Consider the following 19,369-nt stretch of genomic DNA (forward strand, 5'->3'; position numbering starts at 1 on the left):
TTTTTCATCCTAATTGTCACTTATTTTTGTGACGTGGTCACTATTTTTAGAAAAAAATTAAAAATTAAAAAAAAAAATCAGTGGATAACTTCTTTGCACATGATATGTATTTGGTGAAGTCGATGTTTTCATCCAACTTGTGCAGTGTTTCTTATTGCTAATCCCATGTGAGGTCAGTTGTGACACTGCATAATATTAAAGGGGCACTTCAACGATTTTACACACAACGATCAGTTTTCTTGTCCCGGAGAGTATGGAAGATTTAAAAAGCCTAAATAAAAACAAATCAAACAAATAAATAAAGTGAAATACAATATACATTGTTGTTGTGTGTTTCTCATTTTTATGTAGCCTGTATTAATGTATCATAATTAGTATATGTGTGTGTGTGTGTGTGTGTGTGTTAAAAGGACAATTATTTATTTTTTGTCCTACAGAATGAATCGTTTTTCATTATGACATTAAAATCAAATCACAGCACAGAATACAAAGGAGGTGAATTGTGTTTGAGTGTTGACCAGCAGGGGGCAGCATAGAGCCGCCAATACTAAATACAAAGCACTGTCATTAGTTTCCATGAGGAGGTGCAAGGAGCTTTTTTTCTGTTTTTGAGATAGAGATGCATCATCAGTGCCAAAATGGCTTTCAGTTTGAGTTTAATTACATTGAACGACAGACTTTAGCTGACATGAGGCGTCCATGTTTGTTTGGTTATTATTATTAAGTGCCAAGTTGGATATACGTATCGGGGCTTTCAGAAAATCACAGTTCCCCAGTTGTTATTAAAACTCAGAGGTTGATGTGAACAATTGTTACAAATCAAAAACTCTTAACAATACAGTAACTTCCATATGACATGAATCTGGTATTAGCGTCACTGATGGCAGCCATGATATGCTGCCTTTCACATTAAAGCTATTTCCTGTGAGCTAGCCGGTTGCTAAATGGTAAATGTAGGCTACAGTCAATAGTGTCACAATGAAAAACAATTCACACTAAAAAATCACTGGGTCCAAATTAATACAATTTGGGTCAATAAAGCACCAAAAAATAAGTTAAGACAAGGGGGCGTTTCAAGTCCGTTTTAGGGTTATTTTTTATATTACTGTTGGGTTTCTTACCCAAACTAAAAGCTGGTGGTTGCAAATTTTTATAATCAGCTTCACCTCTTTTTAAACCTACATGTTACTGTTTGTCGTTAATTGTTTATAACGTGTATCCTTTGCAGTTTCGGATGTCATATGCACTTTGTTTTTGTTTTTTTGACACTTTTATGCTAAAATGGTCTCAAATAACCCAACAGTAATATGTATTAAAATATATTTGTTTAAAAAAACAACAACAAAACAGATTAATACAGGAGAAACTAATTGTTCTTTTACATATGTTTTTAATTTAATCATGACACAGTAAATACATGCATAAAGAGAAATATATACATACATACAATACATACTATTTTTTTGTTTTAATTTTGGCATTTTAAATCTTCCACAGTATGAAAACAGCTGTATGATGTCTTCTGTGGTTCAGGAGCTTCCTAAAAACTGTGAAAATATCCCAGATGATGTCATATTGATAGGACCTGACATTTAACGTTCACCAGAAAGCCTGTAATCATCCTGAGCTGGAGTTGTGGAGTTTAAAAGATGTGCACATTTACCAGAGAGATGCTATCAAGTTGCATTATGGGAAGTGTAGGATCACAAAAAACAAAGATTAGAGAAAAAATCCAAAAAAGAAAACAGATTTGTGTCGCAGAAATGATTTTTTCTTCTTTCAAACTCTGATAATCATCTCACGATCCTTCAGATTTATCGTCAGTCACATTCAAAATGTGAAGTTTGCTGTAAATATAAAAGGAGAAACTTGTATCTTTAGCATTTTTCATTTGCACAACATAAACTAATGAAAAACATTAAAACATAAGAAGATATTTCAATACAATTCAACTCAGTGCTTCTTTTTCTGCAGCACTTTGTAATCACTGTGCTACGACTGCTCGACACCACCTACTTTAATTTGCTCAGAACTATTTATAGCTCACATTTAATAAGGCGTTGGGAGTGAAGGCATCTCTCTGGCTTTCTCCCAGTCCCAGATATGTGGATGAGTTAAGAACAAGTTTATTAAGTTCTCTGTCAGAGGACCATCACTCTTTCTAAGTGCTTTAATCGTCTTATTCTTGGCTGCGAGCCGCACCCTGACGCAGACACGCTGCTCATCATCTGTCATTTTATTCAGCTCTTATGAATGAGTTCAGTTTTAGCACTAATTATAAATTACTCCACAGCCAGTGGTGGATAAGTATTCAGATACTGTACTTAAATAAAAGTACCACTCCAACAAAATCCTACTTATAAAATCCTACTACTTATGTATAGAAGTATTATAAGTTGAATGTACTTAAATTATTGTAAAAAAGTACTTGATCTGCAGAAAAATGCCCCTGTGACTGATACATATGCAGCATTTTACTGTTATGGCTGCTGGAAGTAGTTTTGGCTACTTTATATACAGTTAGTTTAGTCCAATGGTTCCCAATCTGAGGGTCAGGCCCTGTCAAAGGGTCACAAGATAAATCTGAGGAGTTGTGAGATTGATTAACGGAGTTTGAAAGAAGAAAACATTCATTTCTGCAACACAAACCTGTCGGTATACAGAATTTATATGGTAATGAATTTTATTCTGGTCAATATTCTCAATTATTCAGTTGAGTTATTATTCTCTCATTGTTCTTCGTCCTTGGTGATGTAAACACACTAAAAAATCACTGAGTTCAAATTTTAACCACTTTGGGTCGTCATAGCACTAATAAAACATTGGGCTAACTTTATCCAGTAGTGATTTGTTATATTGACCCAATGTTACACACGACAAACATCAGCTAAAAACTGTCACAAATATGTTGTTTCTTATACAAAACGATGTGCATTAAAATGATACACAAGTAATTAACAAACAACAAACAATGACATGTAAGTTTGAAAAGAGTAGAGTTGATTATAACAAGTGTTAGTTTGAGTAAATAACCAAACAGTAAAATAAAAAATAACACTGGGTCAAAACAACTGCTTGTCTTGAGTGGCTTCCTGGTTGACATTAACCCAGTATTGTGTTGGTGCTATATCAATCCAAACTGGGTAAAAATTGAACCCAGTGATTTTTAGTGTGCACAGAAGTCAAATGGTGGTTGAGGTGTGATGACACATATTTTACAATCATGTGTATCTAAAACTTGCTTTAGTTTCACCTCCTGAGAGTTTCTAAAGCAGCTAGACGACACTGGAAACAAAAGCAGAACCCAGGACGAAGAGTATAAGTTCAGGTACAGGTCAGTAAGTTCCTGTAGTGGAAAATGGTAGAACTCATATTGTAAATGGTGAATAAGGAGCACTGCAGTGTGTAATAAACAGGGAGTGATAACACATACAGTACAGGAGAGTCTCTCAGTGGCTGCTCATAGCTCATTAGCTGAATATCAGCACCTGCACGTTGCTGTCTTAAAGGAAAGGTTCATCATTTTTCAAGTCTGTCTTAAAACAACAATCAGGAACCCAAACAAACATTGAAACCTGTTTTTCTTGCTGTAATCATTCCTCCTGTTCATGCTGACCATTAGAAGATCCCTTCATAATGCATTTGTAATGTAAGTGATGGGGGATAAAATCCACAGTCCTCTTTCTGTGCAAAAAATGTATTTAAAAGTTTATCTGAAGCTAATATGAAGCTTCAGCGTCCAAATGAGTCAAATCAAGTAGATATCTTTCAATGTTACAGTCTTTTTAGTGCCAAAGTCCCTCTTTTTGTTACTATACTTAAAATCCTTCTCCTAACTTACAAAGCCCTTAATGGTCAGGCACCATCATACCTTGAAGAGCTCATAGTACCGTATTATCCCACTAGAACACTGTGCTCCCAGAATGCAGGCTTACTGGTGGTTCCTACAGTCTTTAAAAGTAGAATGGGAGGCAGAGCCTTCAGCTATCAGGCTCCTCTCCTGTGGAACCATCTTCCAGATTCGGTCTGGGGGACAGACACCCTCTCTACGTTTAAGAGCAGGCTTAAAACTTTCCTTTTTGATAAAGCTTATTGTTAGGGCCGACCAGGCTCAAATTGGACCAGCCCTTAGTTATGCTGCTATAGGCCTAGACTGCTGGGGAACTTCCCATGATGCACTGAGCTCCTCTCTCCTCCTCCTCCTCTCCATCTGTATGCATTCATGTAACATCAATGCATGTCACTAACTTGGCCTCTGAGTTGTTTTGTGCTTTCTCATCTCGCAGGAAACCCTGGGATGCAGCCCGAGCCTTCGCGGTCGTGTTGGTGTCCTTCCCCGGCTATTGCTGCTGTTATTGTTATTGTTATGATTGTTGTTATTCTGTCTAACTAACTCAGACTGCTGAAGCCTCATATAAGCTTCACATCAACTTTTAAATGACTGTGTGGACACACTGTGGATTTTGGCCTCCATCACTTCCATTGAAAGCACATTTGAAGGAACTTATAATATCCGGTATGAACAGGAGGAATGATTACAGCGAGGAAAAACCTCTTTCACTGTTCATATGGACATATGACTGCTGGTTTAAGACACACATGAAAAATTATGAACCTGTCCTTTAACTAGAGTGTTGTATTAATGAGTGACAGGCAGATGGCGCTGCAGTCCACCCAGCAGTGATGGATGCATCTACTGCTGCAATGATGGGAGAGTGGATGAAGGGCCATTAATCCTTACAGTGAGTGTGTGTGTGTGTGTGTGTGTGTGTGTGTGTGTGTGTTTGCGTGTGTTTACATGTGAGCCATAGAGATGAAGGCAGAGTTTGTTCATATCTGAGGTTTATGTGGAGTAATCAAACTAACAACCTGCCCTGCAGAGCTGAATATTGATGTGATGCAGCCCGGAGGTCAGAGGTCAGCAGCATTCAATATTAACATTACACCATGGTTTTATCGTTTCCTTTTTGCTTTTTCATGCTTGGGTTGTTTTATATCACCATGCGTCGCTCATCCAGTGTTATGTTCTCAGCTCTCATCTTATATCATTTTGTCTCATAACATCTTGATTTGTTTTCTCATTTTGTTAAGGATCGTGTCATCTTTTCTTATTTTGTCATGTCTTACTCCATTTTGTCTTGTCTTGTTTTGCTTTGTTCCCTTTAAAAGACAGCGTTTGCCTCTCCACTGTCCCTCTTTAAGGGAAAAGTTTTGATAAAATATAAGTTTGTCCCCCTAAAGATTTCCTCTCAGTTTCATAAATAAGGCTTTGAACAGCTTTTCACACTCAACTCTTCCTAATTAATCACAGTAAAAGACTAATTATTCATATCTGTGTGATGTTGGTTCAAACATCACTCATCATTCATCTACACTCAGATTAAAGGCTTCTTATAATTTAGTAGAAAAAGGGACTAAGAAGCGTAAATTAATCATATCCAAAGATACTGACATCTGTAGATATTGTGAGCACATTACTGACAAAACTATAATATTACTACATCATGAATTTCTGAAAGAACTTCAGAACAAACTCAAGAGGTTGTGCTATGTAGCACAACAAGCTAGTGAAGCTGTAAACAGAGCTGTGTTCCTGCACATGCTCAGTGATGTCTGCTTTACACAGAACTACTCTCCGGAGACTGAAAACCTGATCGCTGTTATTAGTGTTTGGAGCCGTTTCTAAACAAACTAACATGACCAAACTCTTCATAATGAAGGGACTTGTCACCCAGTGCAGCAGTGTGGCTCACTGATGTGTTTTTAATAGTTTTTGGACAACAGCAGAGGTCTACAGCACAGAGGAATAAGATATATTAGACTTTGGATACACAGACACAATACTTGTTAGTAGATCAGTTCATTGTTGGTTTGGCTCCAAACATGAGATTTGTTGACAATAAGAAAAATATAGAGAGTCACCAAATATATACTTTAAAGTCTCATATTTTCACACAGAGTCCCTCTTCAAGACCAGGATGGAGGATGGAGGACCTGTCATATAACTTATTATTAATCAAATTATGTAGACCCAAATGATATGGAGTTAACCTGAGGCTTTTGGGGCTCCTGGGCAGTTTACTTGGTTGATAATCCAGCCTTGAATATATGAAGTAGAAGAAGAAAATGGCCTAAAATGTACCTCAAAACTGTACTTCAGTAAATGTACTTTGTTACATTCCACCACTGACGATTATTCTCATTATGTTTTGCTTAATTAATTAGTTTCTGGCTTGAGTACAGTACTGTGCAAACGTTTTAGGCACTAAATGTAAAGTGAGGATGCTTTCAAAAACAATGACATGAAACGTTTTCATTTATCAATGAGCTTCATACAAATTTCAGTAAAAAGAAGAAACCTAAAGGAAATCAATATTTGCTGTGAGCAGCTTTGCCTTTAAAACATCAGCAGCTCTCCTCGGTACACCTGCACACAGTTTTTCAGGTACTCGGCAGGTCGGTTGTTTCTGCATCTTGGAGAAGTTGCCACAGTTGCTTCTGTGTCTTCATGTAATCCCAGACTGACTCTATGATGGTGAGATCAGGACACTGTGGGGGCCAGACCATCTGTTGCAGGACTCTTTGTTCTTCTTGTTGCAGAAGATAGTTCTTTATGAGCTGTTGTCATGCTGCAGAATAACTTTGGGACCGATCAAACGCCTCCCTGATGGTGTTGCATAACGGATTCCAGAATCCAAACATCTAAAGTGCCTGAAACTTTTGCACAGAACTGTACAGACGGTGGACAAATTAAAAGAAAAACATGAATAAAAGAGTGGAGAAACATATCAAATGCAGATGCTTCTGAGCACCAGGGCTCACTGAATGGTTTGGTGAGTATGAAAATGATGTGAATAAAATACAAGTGTCTTTACAGTCACCAGATCTCAACCCAGTTGAACACCTGTGGAAGACGGACGTTTCCATAGGTCTCTCTAAACCCAACCGGTCAAGGCAGATGGCAGCCAACCAAGAGCCGGGTTCTGCTTGAGGTTTCTACCCATTAAAGGGGAGTTTTTCCTTACCGCTGTCGCCAAGTGTTTGCTCATGGGGGAATTGTTGGGTCTCTGTAAATTAAAGAGTACGGTCTAGACCTGCTCTATGTGAAAGGGCCCTGATGTGACTTTTGTTGTGATTTGATGCTATATAAATAAAAATTGATTGATTGATTGATTGATTGATTGAAGACAATGCTCTCCACCACCATCTCCCTAAGACCAAATGATATAATATAAACTTTCATCTTCAAATCTATTTAGGGGTATGTGTGATTGTCTCTGATGGTTTATGTTTTGTTATGGCTGGCTATGTTTGTTTTTCTTTGTATCCACTGGACTCAGGTCTTTCTTGCAAAAGAGATCTTGATCTCAATGAGATTACCTGATTAAATAAAGGTTATATATATAAACGAGGGAATGTGTTGTGGAGAAATGGTGTTCATCCCTCCAATAGAGCTGCAGACTTGGCAAGGAGCACTGAAGCTGTTCTGGAGTCCTGTGGTGGCCTGACTCCATATTAAGACACTTCATGTTAATTTTTCACCCATCTGTATATCCATCACAATTCTATAAAGCCCAACATGACATCTTCAAATGTCTTGTTTCATCTCACCAACACTCCAAAACCCAAAAATATTTAATTTACTATGATACTATTTAATAACGTAAGACAAAAGAAAACAGCAGATTCTCACATTTGAGTAGCTGGAAGCATTAAATGTTTGGCATTTTGGCTTGAAAAAAGACTTGAATCCAAAAATGATTTATTGATTAGATGCAGGCACAATAAACTGAAGTGTAGTCTGTTGTATGAACTATACATGAATGGGGCGAACCAGTTTATTTTGCCCTGGAGCCCTGTTGACCTGGCCACATGACGGATATCATCAGACACATCCTCTAGAGGAGGTAGCTCCTTAAGTAGGACAGGGAGTAGAAAGGTAGAAACATAATAAAGAGGTGTAACCAGTAGTGGAAGAAGTATTCAGATCCTTTACTTAAGTAAAAGTACCAATATAGCAATGTGAAAATACTCCATTACAAGTAAAAGTCCTGCATGAAAAATCCTACGTTAGTATTATGAGCTTGATGTAGTTAAAGTATTGCAGTAAAAGTAGTGGTTTGGTCCCTCTGACTGATATATTATTATATATGACATCATTAGATTATTAATAGTGAAGCATCAGTGTTAGAGCAGCATGTTACTGTTGTAGCTGCTGGAGGTGGAGCTAGTTTACACTACTTTATATACAGTTAGCTAGTTTAGTCCAGTAGTTCCCAACCTAGGGGTCGGACCCCTCCAAAAGGGTCAGCAGATAAATCTGAGGGGTGGTGAGATGATTAATGGGAGAAGAAAGAAGAAAAAACAAAGTTCTGATACACAAATCTGTTTTCAGTTTTTGGACTTTTTCTCTAATCTTTGATTTTTGCTGAAATATTGGATCATTTGAACATTTATTGAAATGAAAGCATGTGAGAAGTTTAGTGGGAAAAATCACTATTTGGTGGAGCTGTTAACAACTCATAGACATGTGAAATGTGACCCCGACTACACACTGCTTTTTGTAAGACGTCAAAAGCCAAAAAGGTTGGAAACCACTGGTTTCATCTTTAACAATGTGTTGTATTTTAAAAGCTTGTTATATTATCCATTGTGTCAAATCTTCATCTGAAAAGTAACTAAAGCTGTCAAATAAATGTAGTGGAGTAGAAAGTACAATATTTCCTTCTGAAATATAGTGGAGTGGAAGTATAAAGAAGCATGTAAATGTAGTTAATTTCCACCGTTGGGTGTAAGGTTAAAATCTCAGTGTGCCTGAGCAACGCTAGAGTAGAGAATCACAGAAAAATGTTTAGAAAGAAAAAAAAGTAAAAGTAGGAAACTCAAGCAGCAGAAGGTGACTCATGTTGCGTTTAACCGACGGCATCTTTTCATCTTTACACATGTTGTTTGTGTGATTTCCTCACAGCTATATGAAGACAGACAGGAACACTATTACCACACAACAACAGTTGACACACACACATCCAGTATTCTGCCTCATTGTCTTCCTCAGACTCGACTGCAGCACCTTTGCTGCTCTGCAGTGAAGTCTCAGGGTGGGAGGTGGGAGTGGTGTGTGTGTGTGTATTAGAGGGGGGGAGAGATTCTCTGAAACTGGTTGCCATGGCCACCAAAACAAGGATTCTTGCCTGCATCACTCCTCCTAGCGAGCACGCCTCACTTTGCTCTCTCTCTCTCTCTCTTTCTTCCCTTTTTTTTCTCATGCCTCTCATGCAGCATCTCTCGCTCATCCAGACTTTGGTGCACGTACACACACACAAACACAAAGGCAGTGTATGCTGAAGTGCACACACACACACATACACACACAAGTGGGGAATTCCCTGACATTGCAAAAACCTGCAAACAATTATAAAATTTAAATCTCTTCTTGTTGATTGTTTATTGATAATATGTCAACATGCTGCATCTATGATCTCCTCTCCACGTGTGCGTGTGTGTGTGTGTGTGTGTGTGTAGACCAGTAGTCCTCATGGGGAACAAAGCCCGATCCTAATGAGGCACCTGAGGTCTGAGTTCTGAGGTCCTGGTTAGGGTTACGGTTTAGGTTAGTCTGTCCACAATGCATAGAAGTCAATGCAATGTCCTAACAAGGATAGCTGTGCAAATGTGTGTATGTGTGTGTGTGTGTGTGCACAAGCAGTAAAAGAGCATCCTCTTCCCCATCCATTCTCTGTGCAGGAGGGGTTAATCCATCCATCCATCCATCCATCCAGCCAGCCAGCAAGGGGATTCTTGATGGATGCCCAAATGCAGCAGAGCTTAACTCTCATCTCTAACTGACTGCATCATCCTCTCCTCTGTGAACACACACACACACACACACACACACACACACACACACACACACACACACACACACACACACACACACCAACAGATGTACCACTCTCATCACCTTTCAGCACTGGTGAACGTCCCTTTCGATACAGAGGAAGCAGACACAGGGTGAATGAAGCTTAGGGAGGGGAAGAGGGAGTGGTGGTAGAGAGGGGGGGGGGGGGCGAGCATCACAAGCTTCAATCAGACGGGTTGGAAGCTCTTTGGAGCAACAGATAGCAGAGCGGGATACAGAAGAAGGAGAAGAGAGAGAGAGAGGAGGAAAGAAAAAGGAGGAAATCTGCTCTCCTCTCTCCTCCTCCCACCTGACACGGGGATCCCCCAACTTTAAGGCTTTTCCCTCTTCCTCCTCCTCCTCTCCGCCCCCTCCTCCTCCTTGCGCACGTTGCGTTTGCTTTGCTCTGGAGCTTGGCGCACGGCTATGCGACTGTAAACCGCGGAAAAACGGGGGCTGGGCGGACCGCGGGTTGTAGATACCGGAAGGACTGCGGAGATGCGGGGATTGCCCCGTGTCCCACCACCACCAGCAGCAGCAGCACCACCGAGGACATTCGGGTTTAATGATAGCTTCATGTGAGTGCTTGCGCGAGCGCATGAGGGCGCGTGCGTGTGTCCGTGCGCCGCACAGATGGAGCCGTGCGCTCCCAGTGTGAGTGAGAGCAGACCGAGTGGCCGCGCTCCTCCCGGACACCTGCTGCTGCTGCAGCGCCTCCAAGTCTGCGCGGAAAGTCCAGACCTCCGGCAACATGTGACATTTCTTTCTCCTCAAGGGAAATACAAGGGGCTCAAGAGCCAAAAGGAGACGGTGTTGTAGGTGTGTGACCCCTTCCCCTCCTCCTCCTCTTCTCTAGAGTGAATCCAGGATGGGTCCTGTTTGGCTTCTTCTTCTTCTGCTCCCATGCCTCCTCAGAGGGCAGGTGACTCCAGACCCATCAGGAGTCACAGTGGAGGTGAATAACAGCACTGACCCTTCAATGAACAGTACAGCGACTTCAGACATCTCCAGCAACGTCTCCACTTCCTTCAGCAACCTCTCCACTTCCTTCAGCCCCCCTGAGCCCACTGGGTTTGCTACGACGCCTTCAGAAGCTCCCTCAGAGGAGGATGACTGGTCACCAGCAGAGACCTTCTTGTACACTGGAGACCGTTCCACTCTGGAAGTGGCCCGCTGCTCACGGGCGTACAGCCCAGTGGGGCAGACCGGACCCTTGCCCAACAGCTTCGGTGGCCCCCTCCGGCCGGCTCTGGATGCTGTGGCCAACACCGCCAACTTCCTCAACATGATATTCCAAGCCAGCGACCTGCGGGAGAGCACGGTGCAGGAGGACATGGAGTGGTACCACGCCCTGGTCCGCGCCCTCCTGGAGGCCGATGTGCTCATCCAGCATGCCCTGCTCACCTTTGATGCTGACCCGTCTGCTCTGGTGCCACAGCTGGTGCTCCACGCCACCCGCAACCCCACAGCCAAGGCGCAGGCCATCGTGCTCCAGGACTTATCCAAGGCCTGGGAGAGCCTGCATCCTCCAGCCCCGGCCCCTGACGACAGCTGGTTCAGAAGCTTTAAATTCCCAGAGTCAAACCAGCCGCTGGCAGGCCTGTCCAAGCGGGTGCTCCTCAATGACCTGAGCACCTTGGACACGCCCAAGTGGGGGCAGGGCGACAGCTATGTGACCAATCGCAGTGGTGTGCGCTGGGCCAGTGCCCCCTTCCTGAACTGTAAAGATGGACGCTTCGTGCCCCGCTGGATGCTCACCCTGTCCACGTCCTTCTACGGCCTCAAGCCTGACCTGACGCCCGAGTTCAGGTTAGGGCCTGAAGCCTGAACACACACACACACACACACACACAAACAGATGTAATCAGACTCTTCTAACTCATACAGGGGTCCATACAAGGTGTCTCATGCTGGTGATGCCATTAATTTTAGACAGGTGTAGCTGGAAGTGTCAAGTGATCATGTGACCAATTTCAGGAGGTCATGAGTTGGTTACTGGAATTGGTTAATGCATGTCTCATGAACAAAACATACAGTATGTGCATGCTGTGTTGTCAACAAGCTGAGAAACTGCACTCATAAAATCATGCATTATGATGGATAAATTGTTATTTGGATGCTGTGTTGTATTGAATAGATACTGTTGTCCAGTATGTATCCATTATGTGCAGAATAAGTCATCACAGATTTGTAAACAACACATTGTTTGTGAAAGTTGAGTTAGTCACTGGGACAACTGCGTTGTTTGAATGCAACATTTGGTGGGAAACTCATCATTGATTGACTTTGCTGAGACCTCTTGAACGCATCATCAAGCTTTGAAATTGTGACTCCAGTTTGGCTGATTTTCATACTTTTCATTGAAGTTGTAGCAAGTTTCCCCTTTTCTGCCTATAAAACATCATCAAAATCAGGAAAACATTTTAGAAATACTTGGTTGCAAGTCTAGAAATAAGCCCTTTTTTTCTGCAAGTCCCTGTAAACAGTTAGCAGCTTTGAACCTGATTGCAGCAGTATTTGTATTTCACCATCCTTTCTAGCTCTGTGTTGGCCCCTGTGACCTTTCCTGCAGCACTCTGGAGAAAAGTTTTATAAGCATTTGGAATAGAAAGATGTGTTTGAATCAATAGAGCTGGATAAAATCTGACATTTGAAAAGGAATCCACTTAAAGGCCATGCAGGTTTCTGTAGATGAAATACAGAGCTGCAGCAGAAAAAAGGAACTCTAATTAGTCTGATGATATTTGGAGCCACTCTTGTTTCCCCTCTTTGACACACATGTGTGTGTGTGTGTGTTTGTGTACAGAGGTGTGATCCGTGTGGATGTCAACATTCAGGACATCGACTTGGACCAGTGTGCAACAGGAGACAGCTGGTTTGCTGATACACACCAGTGCAACCGCACCACCATGGAGGTAAACAAAATAGAACCAGAATAGAAAAGTTGACTTTTTTGTTGACTATTTAGTCTTTGTAGGATCACACTGCCCCAATTACAGAGGAACCAATGATTCATAACCACAGTCACCAGTAGCTGGTGTATTGCCTCTGCCAGAGAGTTTATGTTTGTTTGTTATTTAGCAGAATATCTGAAAAACTACTTGACAGATTTCAATTAAATTTGGTGAAAAGTTAGGCTACGGGAAAAAGAACAAGTGCTTGTTTTTGGTGCAGATCTGAATCCAACAGCACCACCACATAGCCATTTAAAGGCAGCTTTACATTTTTGTCAAGCAAGTGAAGGGGCCCTGAGGATGGTAATATTGGTCGGTCTAGCTGCCACTTTGGTCCAGACTGAAATATATTAGCAACTATTGGATAGATTACCATGAAATTTGGTGCAATTTCTAAAGGTCCCCAGAAGATGAATCCTAATGATTTTGGTGATCCTATAACTTTTTTATTTAGCCCCACCAGCAGGTTGACATCTGATTAGGGTAAGGTAATGGGCATAAAATGTCTCAATAAATATTAGAGCTGCAACTAACGATTAGTTTCACTATTTATTCTATATACCGATTATTTCCTCAATTAATCGAATAATTGTTCCCTCTATAAAATATGATACTATAATCAGTGTTTCCCAGTGTTCCAACAAGAACCCCCACCACGCCAAAAAATATTTTTTAAATGCCAAAAATTTTTTTTCTAAATGCCAAAAATAATGCCAAATATCCATTCATTTGGAAATCAATGGCGTTTGTGAGCCTCTGAGCAGGAAACGTGAGACAATGTCTGTCTCGTTGCCTGGGAAACTCCAGGTAGCGTAAGGAATAAGGCAGAGCGTAAGCGAGTGAGTGGTTAAGTGAGAGAGCGAGCGTCAGAAAAGTGACGGTGAATGCGAGCGGAGCACAGAGGAAAAGCTTAGCAGTAAGGCTGTATTCAGACCAAATCAGGCGGTGCGGTGTTTAGCTGCAGGGTCAAGCAGAGGTGTGCGGGGGTGTGAGCGTGTTTATTTGTCCTCCGGAATGTAACCGCTGTGAAATAATCAGAAAGTAACGTTTTATTGATCTGATTCACCGGCATTCTCGCTACCTGCGCTCCCTCTCTTCATTCACTCTGTAGCTCGCTCGACCACTGCTGCTCTCTCTCCCACTCTCACTCGCTGGTGCTCTCTCTCTCTTTTTTAAAATGAGCCAGGAAGCAGACATCAAAGCCTAGCTTTACTTTTAACGTTAGTTGTCGTTAGTTAGTAAGTCATGTCTTTCCCAACTGCTGTAAAAAGTGAAGGGGGGTTGGCTCTGAGGTTAGCAACAATGGGTTGCCTGCCAGGCAAAACCACTCAACCTAGGGGAAACACTGCTATATGAATTGATAGACTTTATTGTCCCCGTAGAGAAATTTGTCTTGGACTCAAATGCTGCACACATGACACATATCATCTCATCATGTAGCTGCCTCCAACGTAGTAATTATAACAAACAAAGAACATATAAACAAAGCAACACATACTGTAGCACATCACAACCACAAATTACACATATTGCACATATCATACAACCAGTGGTAAGAACAAGCAACATATTACAAAATCCCTCACATCATATCAAGAATCTATTGCACAACCCTACAGCTTCAAGAAACATTATTTATCATTTTAATTGAGGTAGGCACAAATGAGTTTTTAAAATGGTTGAGTTTACATTGGGCTACCCCATATCGTCTTCCACAGGGTAAGAGCTCATTCTCGGCATGGAGAATATGAGATGGATCAGACACTACTCTCTGTGCTTGCCTGAGAACAGACTGCTCATATACTGACCCGAGGGACTGGTGTTCATTCCTCCCCATAACCTTCATGGCAGTCCGTATCAGACGAGCAAGCTTAGATTTTAACTGTACAGAGAGATTGCCATACCATGCTGACATCCCATACCTGACTATGCTCTCTAATACAGCCTGATAGAATAAAAACATAATCCTCTGATCCACCCCATACTTCCTGAGTCTGCGTAAAAAGTATAATCTCTGCTGTAAATGAGAACAAAAACTTTCAACATGGGCCTTACAGCTGAAGGTATTGTCCAAGTGAATGCCAAGGTACTTGTCTGTGAAGACTCTCAGTCATCCAGGTCATGGTTATCCAAGGAGGGTTGAATCGAGGGTAATTGGACTTGGTTGTATATACTTGAACATGTTTTGCCTCTCATCCAAGTGGCTTCTTCAATTCTAACTGACTGGCAGGGAGTCACAGATATTTAACCTCTGTGGGGTTGTTATCAAGGTCATTGATACCACTTGGTTCGTTAGTGCCCCTAAGGGTTCCTCTCCAAGGTGCTTGTAGGAGCAGACCTACAAGTGTGTCAGAACATAGAGAAAAATGCCTGTTACAGTTTTCAATGTGGCATCTTTAAAAGCTTGTTGCATGGTTAAGCCCCCTCAAATTATCAATTTACTATCACATAAGACAAAGAAAAGCAGCAAATGCTCACAAGTGAGAAGCTGGATTTTTGGCAATGTTTGTTTATTTTTGCTTGAAAAATAACTTTAGTGATTAATTGATTATCAAAATAATTGCTGACTAATGGTTCTAATAAATATTGGATGGATTGTACAGACATTAATGTTCCCTGGAGGATGAATTATAATAACTTTGGTGATCCCCTGACTTTTCATCTACCGCAACACCTGCAAAACTATCAGCCTCAGCTATACTTTGTGTTTAGGGCTAATGAGTGATTAATAGCATGCTAATATGCCAAACTAAGATGGTGACCATGGTAAACATTTATTGCTAGAGTCAGCAAGAGTTGTCCGGTGAATGCACACCAAAAACTAGGTGCTGGTCATGGCAACGGTGTGTGTCAAAGGGAAGACGGCTGCACACAGCTCCAGTGATTTTATTATATGACCAATGTTTTGACCATACTTAGTCTTTTTCAAGGCAAATTCAAACATTTATTGCTAATCATCAGCATGTTAGCATTTTGTTGTGAGCGTTATAGCATGTTAGCATTTAGCTCAAAGCTCTGCTGACTTAAGTAAAGCCTCACAGAGCTGCTAGCATGGCTGTAGACTTTTAGTCTTGTTTGCTCATAACACCTGGACCACAGGCAAAATATTTTTTTCTTTCTTGATTCAAGATGAGCCTAGTAGTATCGGCCATTTCCATTTAAACTGATTTTCCACCATTCTGAACTCTTCTACAAATTTCTTTCAATCTTCATGTAATCTGATACTTAAATTATGTGGTTGAACCAAAAAAAAAGTTACTTATTTCTTAGTTGATTTGTCATCCTGTTTTCCAATAATTGGTTGCCAAATTGAATTTATTTGTTCAGGTTAAAATAAAACAAATACACACAGTCAACAAGAAATAAATCAATGTGCAGGGAGAGGAAAAAAGCCTAGTAAGCTTATTTATTACCTCTACCTAAATAATATAAACTTAGCATAAAAAGTAAGGAAATTTGTGTTTGGTAGATTATTTCTTTGTTAGACAATGCTTCTTGGCAATAAAGCTTATACTGTTGGAAAGCCTGTTTATTTCCCTTTTAAATGGTGCCACATTTGTAAGGAACATGCATTTGTGGGATGAGCAGCAGAGCTGAGTATGTGGGTTGCGCCCATGAAAAATTTGCCAAATCTTCTGTTAACTGATCTATTATCTTATTATAAGTATTGTGTGTGTATTTAAAGTCTGATATATCTTATTCGTCTGTGCCGTAGACCTTTTAACTTTTGTACTGAATTGTGAATTCTCAAAGAATTTCAGTACATCCTTCTCAAGGAACATGCCACCCAGTGCAATGGTGTGGCTCATTGATGTGTTTTTAATAGTTTTTGTACAATAGCACAGATGAATAAGATATATTAGGCTTTGGATTCTTGTTAATAGATCAGTTCATTGTTGGTTTGGCTCTGCACATGAGATTTATTAACAATAAGAGAAATATAGAAAATTGCCAACCATATCCTTTAAGGACTTTTTTCCATGTTGTCTTTAAGTACAGAACAGCTACTGAGTGAACCTTCTGGTGAGATTGTTTGGGTCAAGAATTAACTTTCAGTCTCAACTTTAAAGCCAACATGGACAAGAAGTTCTTAAAGCACACAGAAAAAAAAATTAAATGTGAACATCTACAATTTGGCAAACTGATGAAGATTGTGTGATGTCATCAAAAGCTCCAGATCAGCTGCTGTTTCTAAGATCAAGAATGAACATTTAATCTCAACATAATGTGATGTGTTGCCAGCATTTACGTAGATACACCACAACTCAGTTTACTCCCTCTTCCTGTAAATACCGTCTCAACTGTGGACAAGCTGTTTAAACGGTCATGTTTCTGACTTTTGGTTACATCACACAAATACACTTTAAACTGTTTGCGACCTCTCAAAATGGTTTAAGCCCTCTCTGTCTGTGCTCATTACTTCGTTTTTGCCTTTTATCCTTCGCTCATGCTTTCACCCATTCACACTTCCACTCTTCTGTCTGCTCCCCCCCACCCCCCCCACCCCATCCACCCCTACAGCTCTTTCTGTTGTACTCTCCTTTTTCCCTGCCGGCCTGTCTGTTCAGACCCAATCCTCTACCTCTCATCTCAGTCATCTATTTAAAGATGGCTGTGCTGGGTGGCGGGCTGCGGGATGATCTGATGGATTATGGCGATAATCCAGCCCGCTGACATACTTCCTCTTTATGCACCACACTCACAGAGGTCTGAAACATAAGAGGAGAACAGTCCTAAAAAATCCCCAAATCCACATGGTACCTTTTGTCCCATCCGGTCCTACCTGGCTTAGAGGATTCAAAGCCATTGGCTGAGCAGAGCGTGTACTGGGTCAGCTGCTTTCTCCTGTCCTGTTTGGTCCTGTTCTCTGTCATTTCTTAATATGTCTTGTCTGGTCTCTTCTCACCTTGTCAGAGGCAGAAGAGAAACAAGGGGAGAGAGAGATGGGTATGATACGCAACAAAGATCCCTGGCTGGAATCAGGGATGTTGTGGTTATGCAACATGTGCAGTAGCCATTCAGCTACTGGGGCACTTTGAGTTAATGCAATTTTAAGGATTTTCATTAGGTAACTGAACTTTTTTGTGGCAAAAAATATTTTTATATATTTTAAAATATGTCTGAGTGGGATCTTTAATTAGGATTTCACACCCATTCATGCTTTAATATGCTTTTGCAACAACTAGTTTGTACTTTCCACTGATAATACACTATTTGCTAAAGCTTTTGCATGTTCTATAGTCAGCTGAATAAGTGCTGAAAACACAGTGAAAATACAATCAGACACTCAGTTGCAAGAACTGACTGACTAAAGAGTTTGTATTTCTTAAATGAATACCAAACTACCTCAGGACCATTAATGTTTCCACATCTAAATACATGTATGTATAATGTATGATACTTAACAGACATGAGAACAGATGCGAGACCCAGGTTTGATGCTAAATGAAATGTTTGGCTTGAGTAATATTTTTTTTAATCTATTGTGTCTTTTTTTTAATACATTGATGTAACAACAGACTTCGAGGTAGCCATGAAGCCGTGTTGACCTGTAGTTTCAACTTAAACATGACAGATGACTGGATCCAGTGATTTACTATGACGATCTGTTGAATTGAGATGCAACCCCGAAGAGAATTAAGTTGACCGCTGCGTTTAATCCATATCACATTAATGTTCAGCCCCTGCCATTAGGTCTTTGAGCATCTGATAAGGGGGTTGTGGGTTTGTATATACGTATGTGAGGCCTGTGTGTGTGTGTTTGTGTTTGTGTTTTGGTACGCTTGGGATGGGATTTCTCTAGAAAAGGATAATGCTCTCTGTAGAGGTTTTATGTATCCATTTAGCTTTTAACTTAGATTAACACACAGAGCATACAAGTGTGTGTGTATATGTGTGTGTGTGTGTGTGTGTGTGTGTGTGTGTGTGTGTGTGTGTGTGTGTGTGTGTGTGTGTGCGTGTGTGTGGTTATCTGTCCCGACTGGCTAAATTGAAGCTAGCATCAGAGGGAAATAGAGTGAGATAGAGTAATGTGACCCTGTTTTTAACCTTTATTCACTCAGGTATTGTAAGCTGGCAGAAAAGCATCACTGCTTCACGTTCTCACAGTTGTTATCTGAACCTGAGGCCGCCCAGACCATCTGCAGTCTGCTGTTGTCTTGTCCAGGACACCGGACCCTCTTATTCGGTTATTTTAAGCACTGTTTAATTTGACGCATGTTAATGTAGGTGTTAAACATGTTAAATGTTATCTGTGTACCACCTTTCGTACAGGTTAGTGTGATTCAAAGAGCTTTACAGACGACTGACAAGCCGATGATTAGACCGAACAAATGTAAACAGTAAAACAATTTGAGACAAATGCACATGAGAAATTTTAAAAAAAGGGATAAATCTAATAAAATAGATTTAAAATAAAATGAAATAAGAACTAGATAAAACACATCAAAGACAGATGGCCAAGGGGTTAAGGTGCTGAACTGGTTCGAGTCAGACTGGTGACCTTTGTTACATGTCT

The 19,369-nt window shown here is 40.7% G+C and overlaps 1 protein-coding gene across 1 annotated transcript in view; it reads left to right on the forward strand.

Annotated features, from left to right (window-relative positions):
• The first annotated feature begins 10,090 nt into the window (after positions 1 to 10,090).
• gpr179 (G protein-coupled receptor 179) overlaps positions 10,091 to 19,369 on the forward strand; it is a 28,878-nt gene continuing 19,599 nt past the window's right edge. Inside the window, exons 1-2 of the mRNA XM_067585511.1 lie at positions 10,091 to 11,707; positions 12,705 to 12,813. Coding sequence (XP_067441612.1) covers positions 10,767 to 11,707; positions 12,705 to 12,813 — 1,050 coding nt within the window. The 5' untranslated portion in view covers positions 10,091 to 10,766. The remainder of the gene's footprint in view (positions 11,708 to 12,704; positions 12,814 to 19,369) is intronic.

This window comes from Thunnus thynnus, chromosome 3 (assembly GCF_963924715.1).
Source record: "Thunnus thynnus chromosome 3, fThuThy2.1, whole genome shotgun sequence".
Classification (NCBI taxonomy): domain Eukaryota; kingdom Metazoa; phylum Chordata; class Actinopteri; order Scombriformes; family Scombridae; genus Thunnus; species Thunnus thynnus.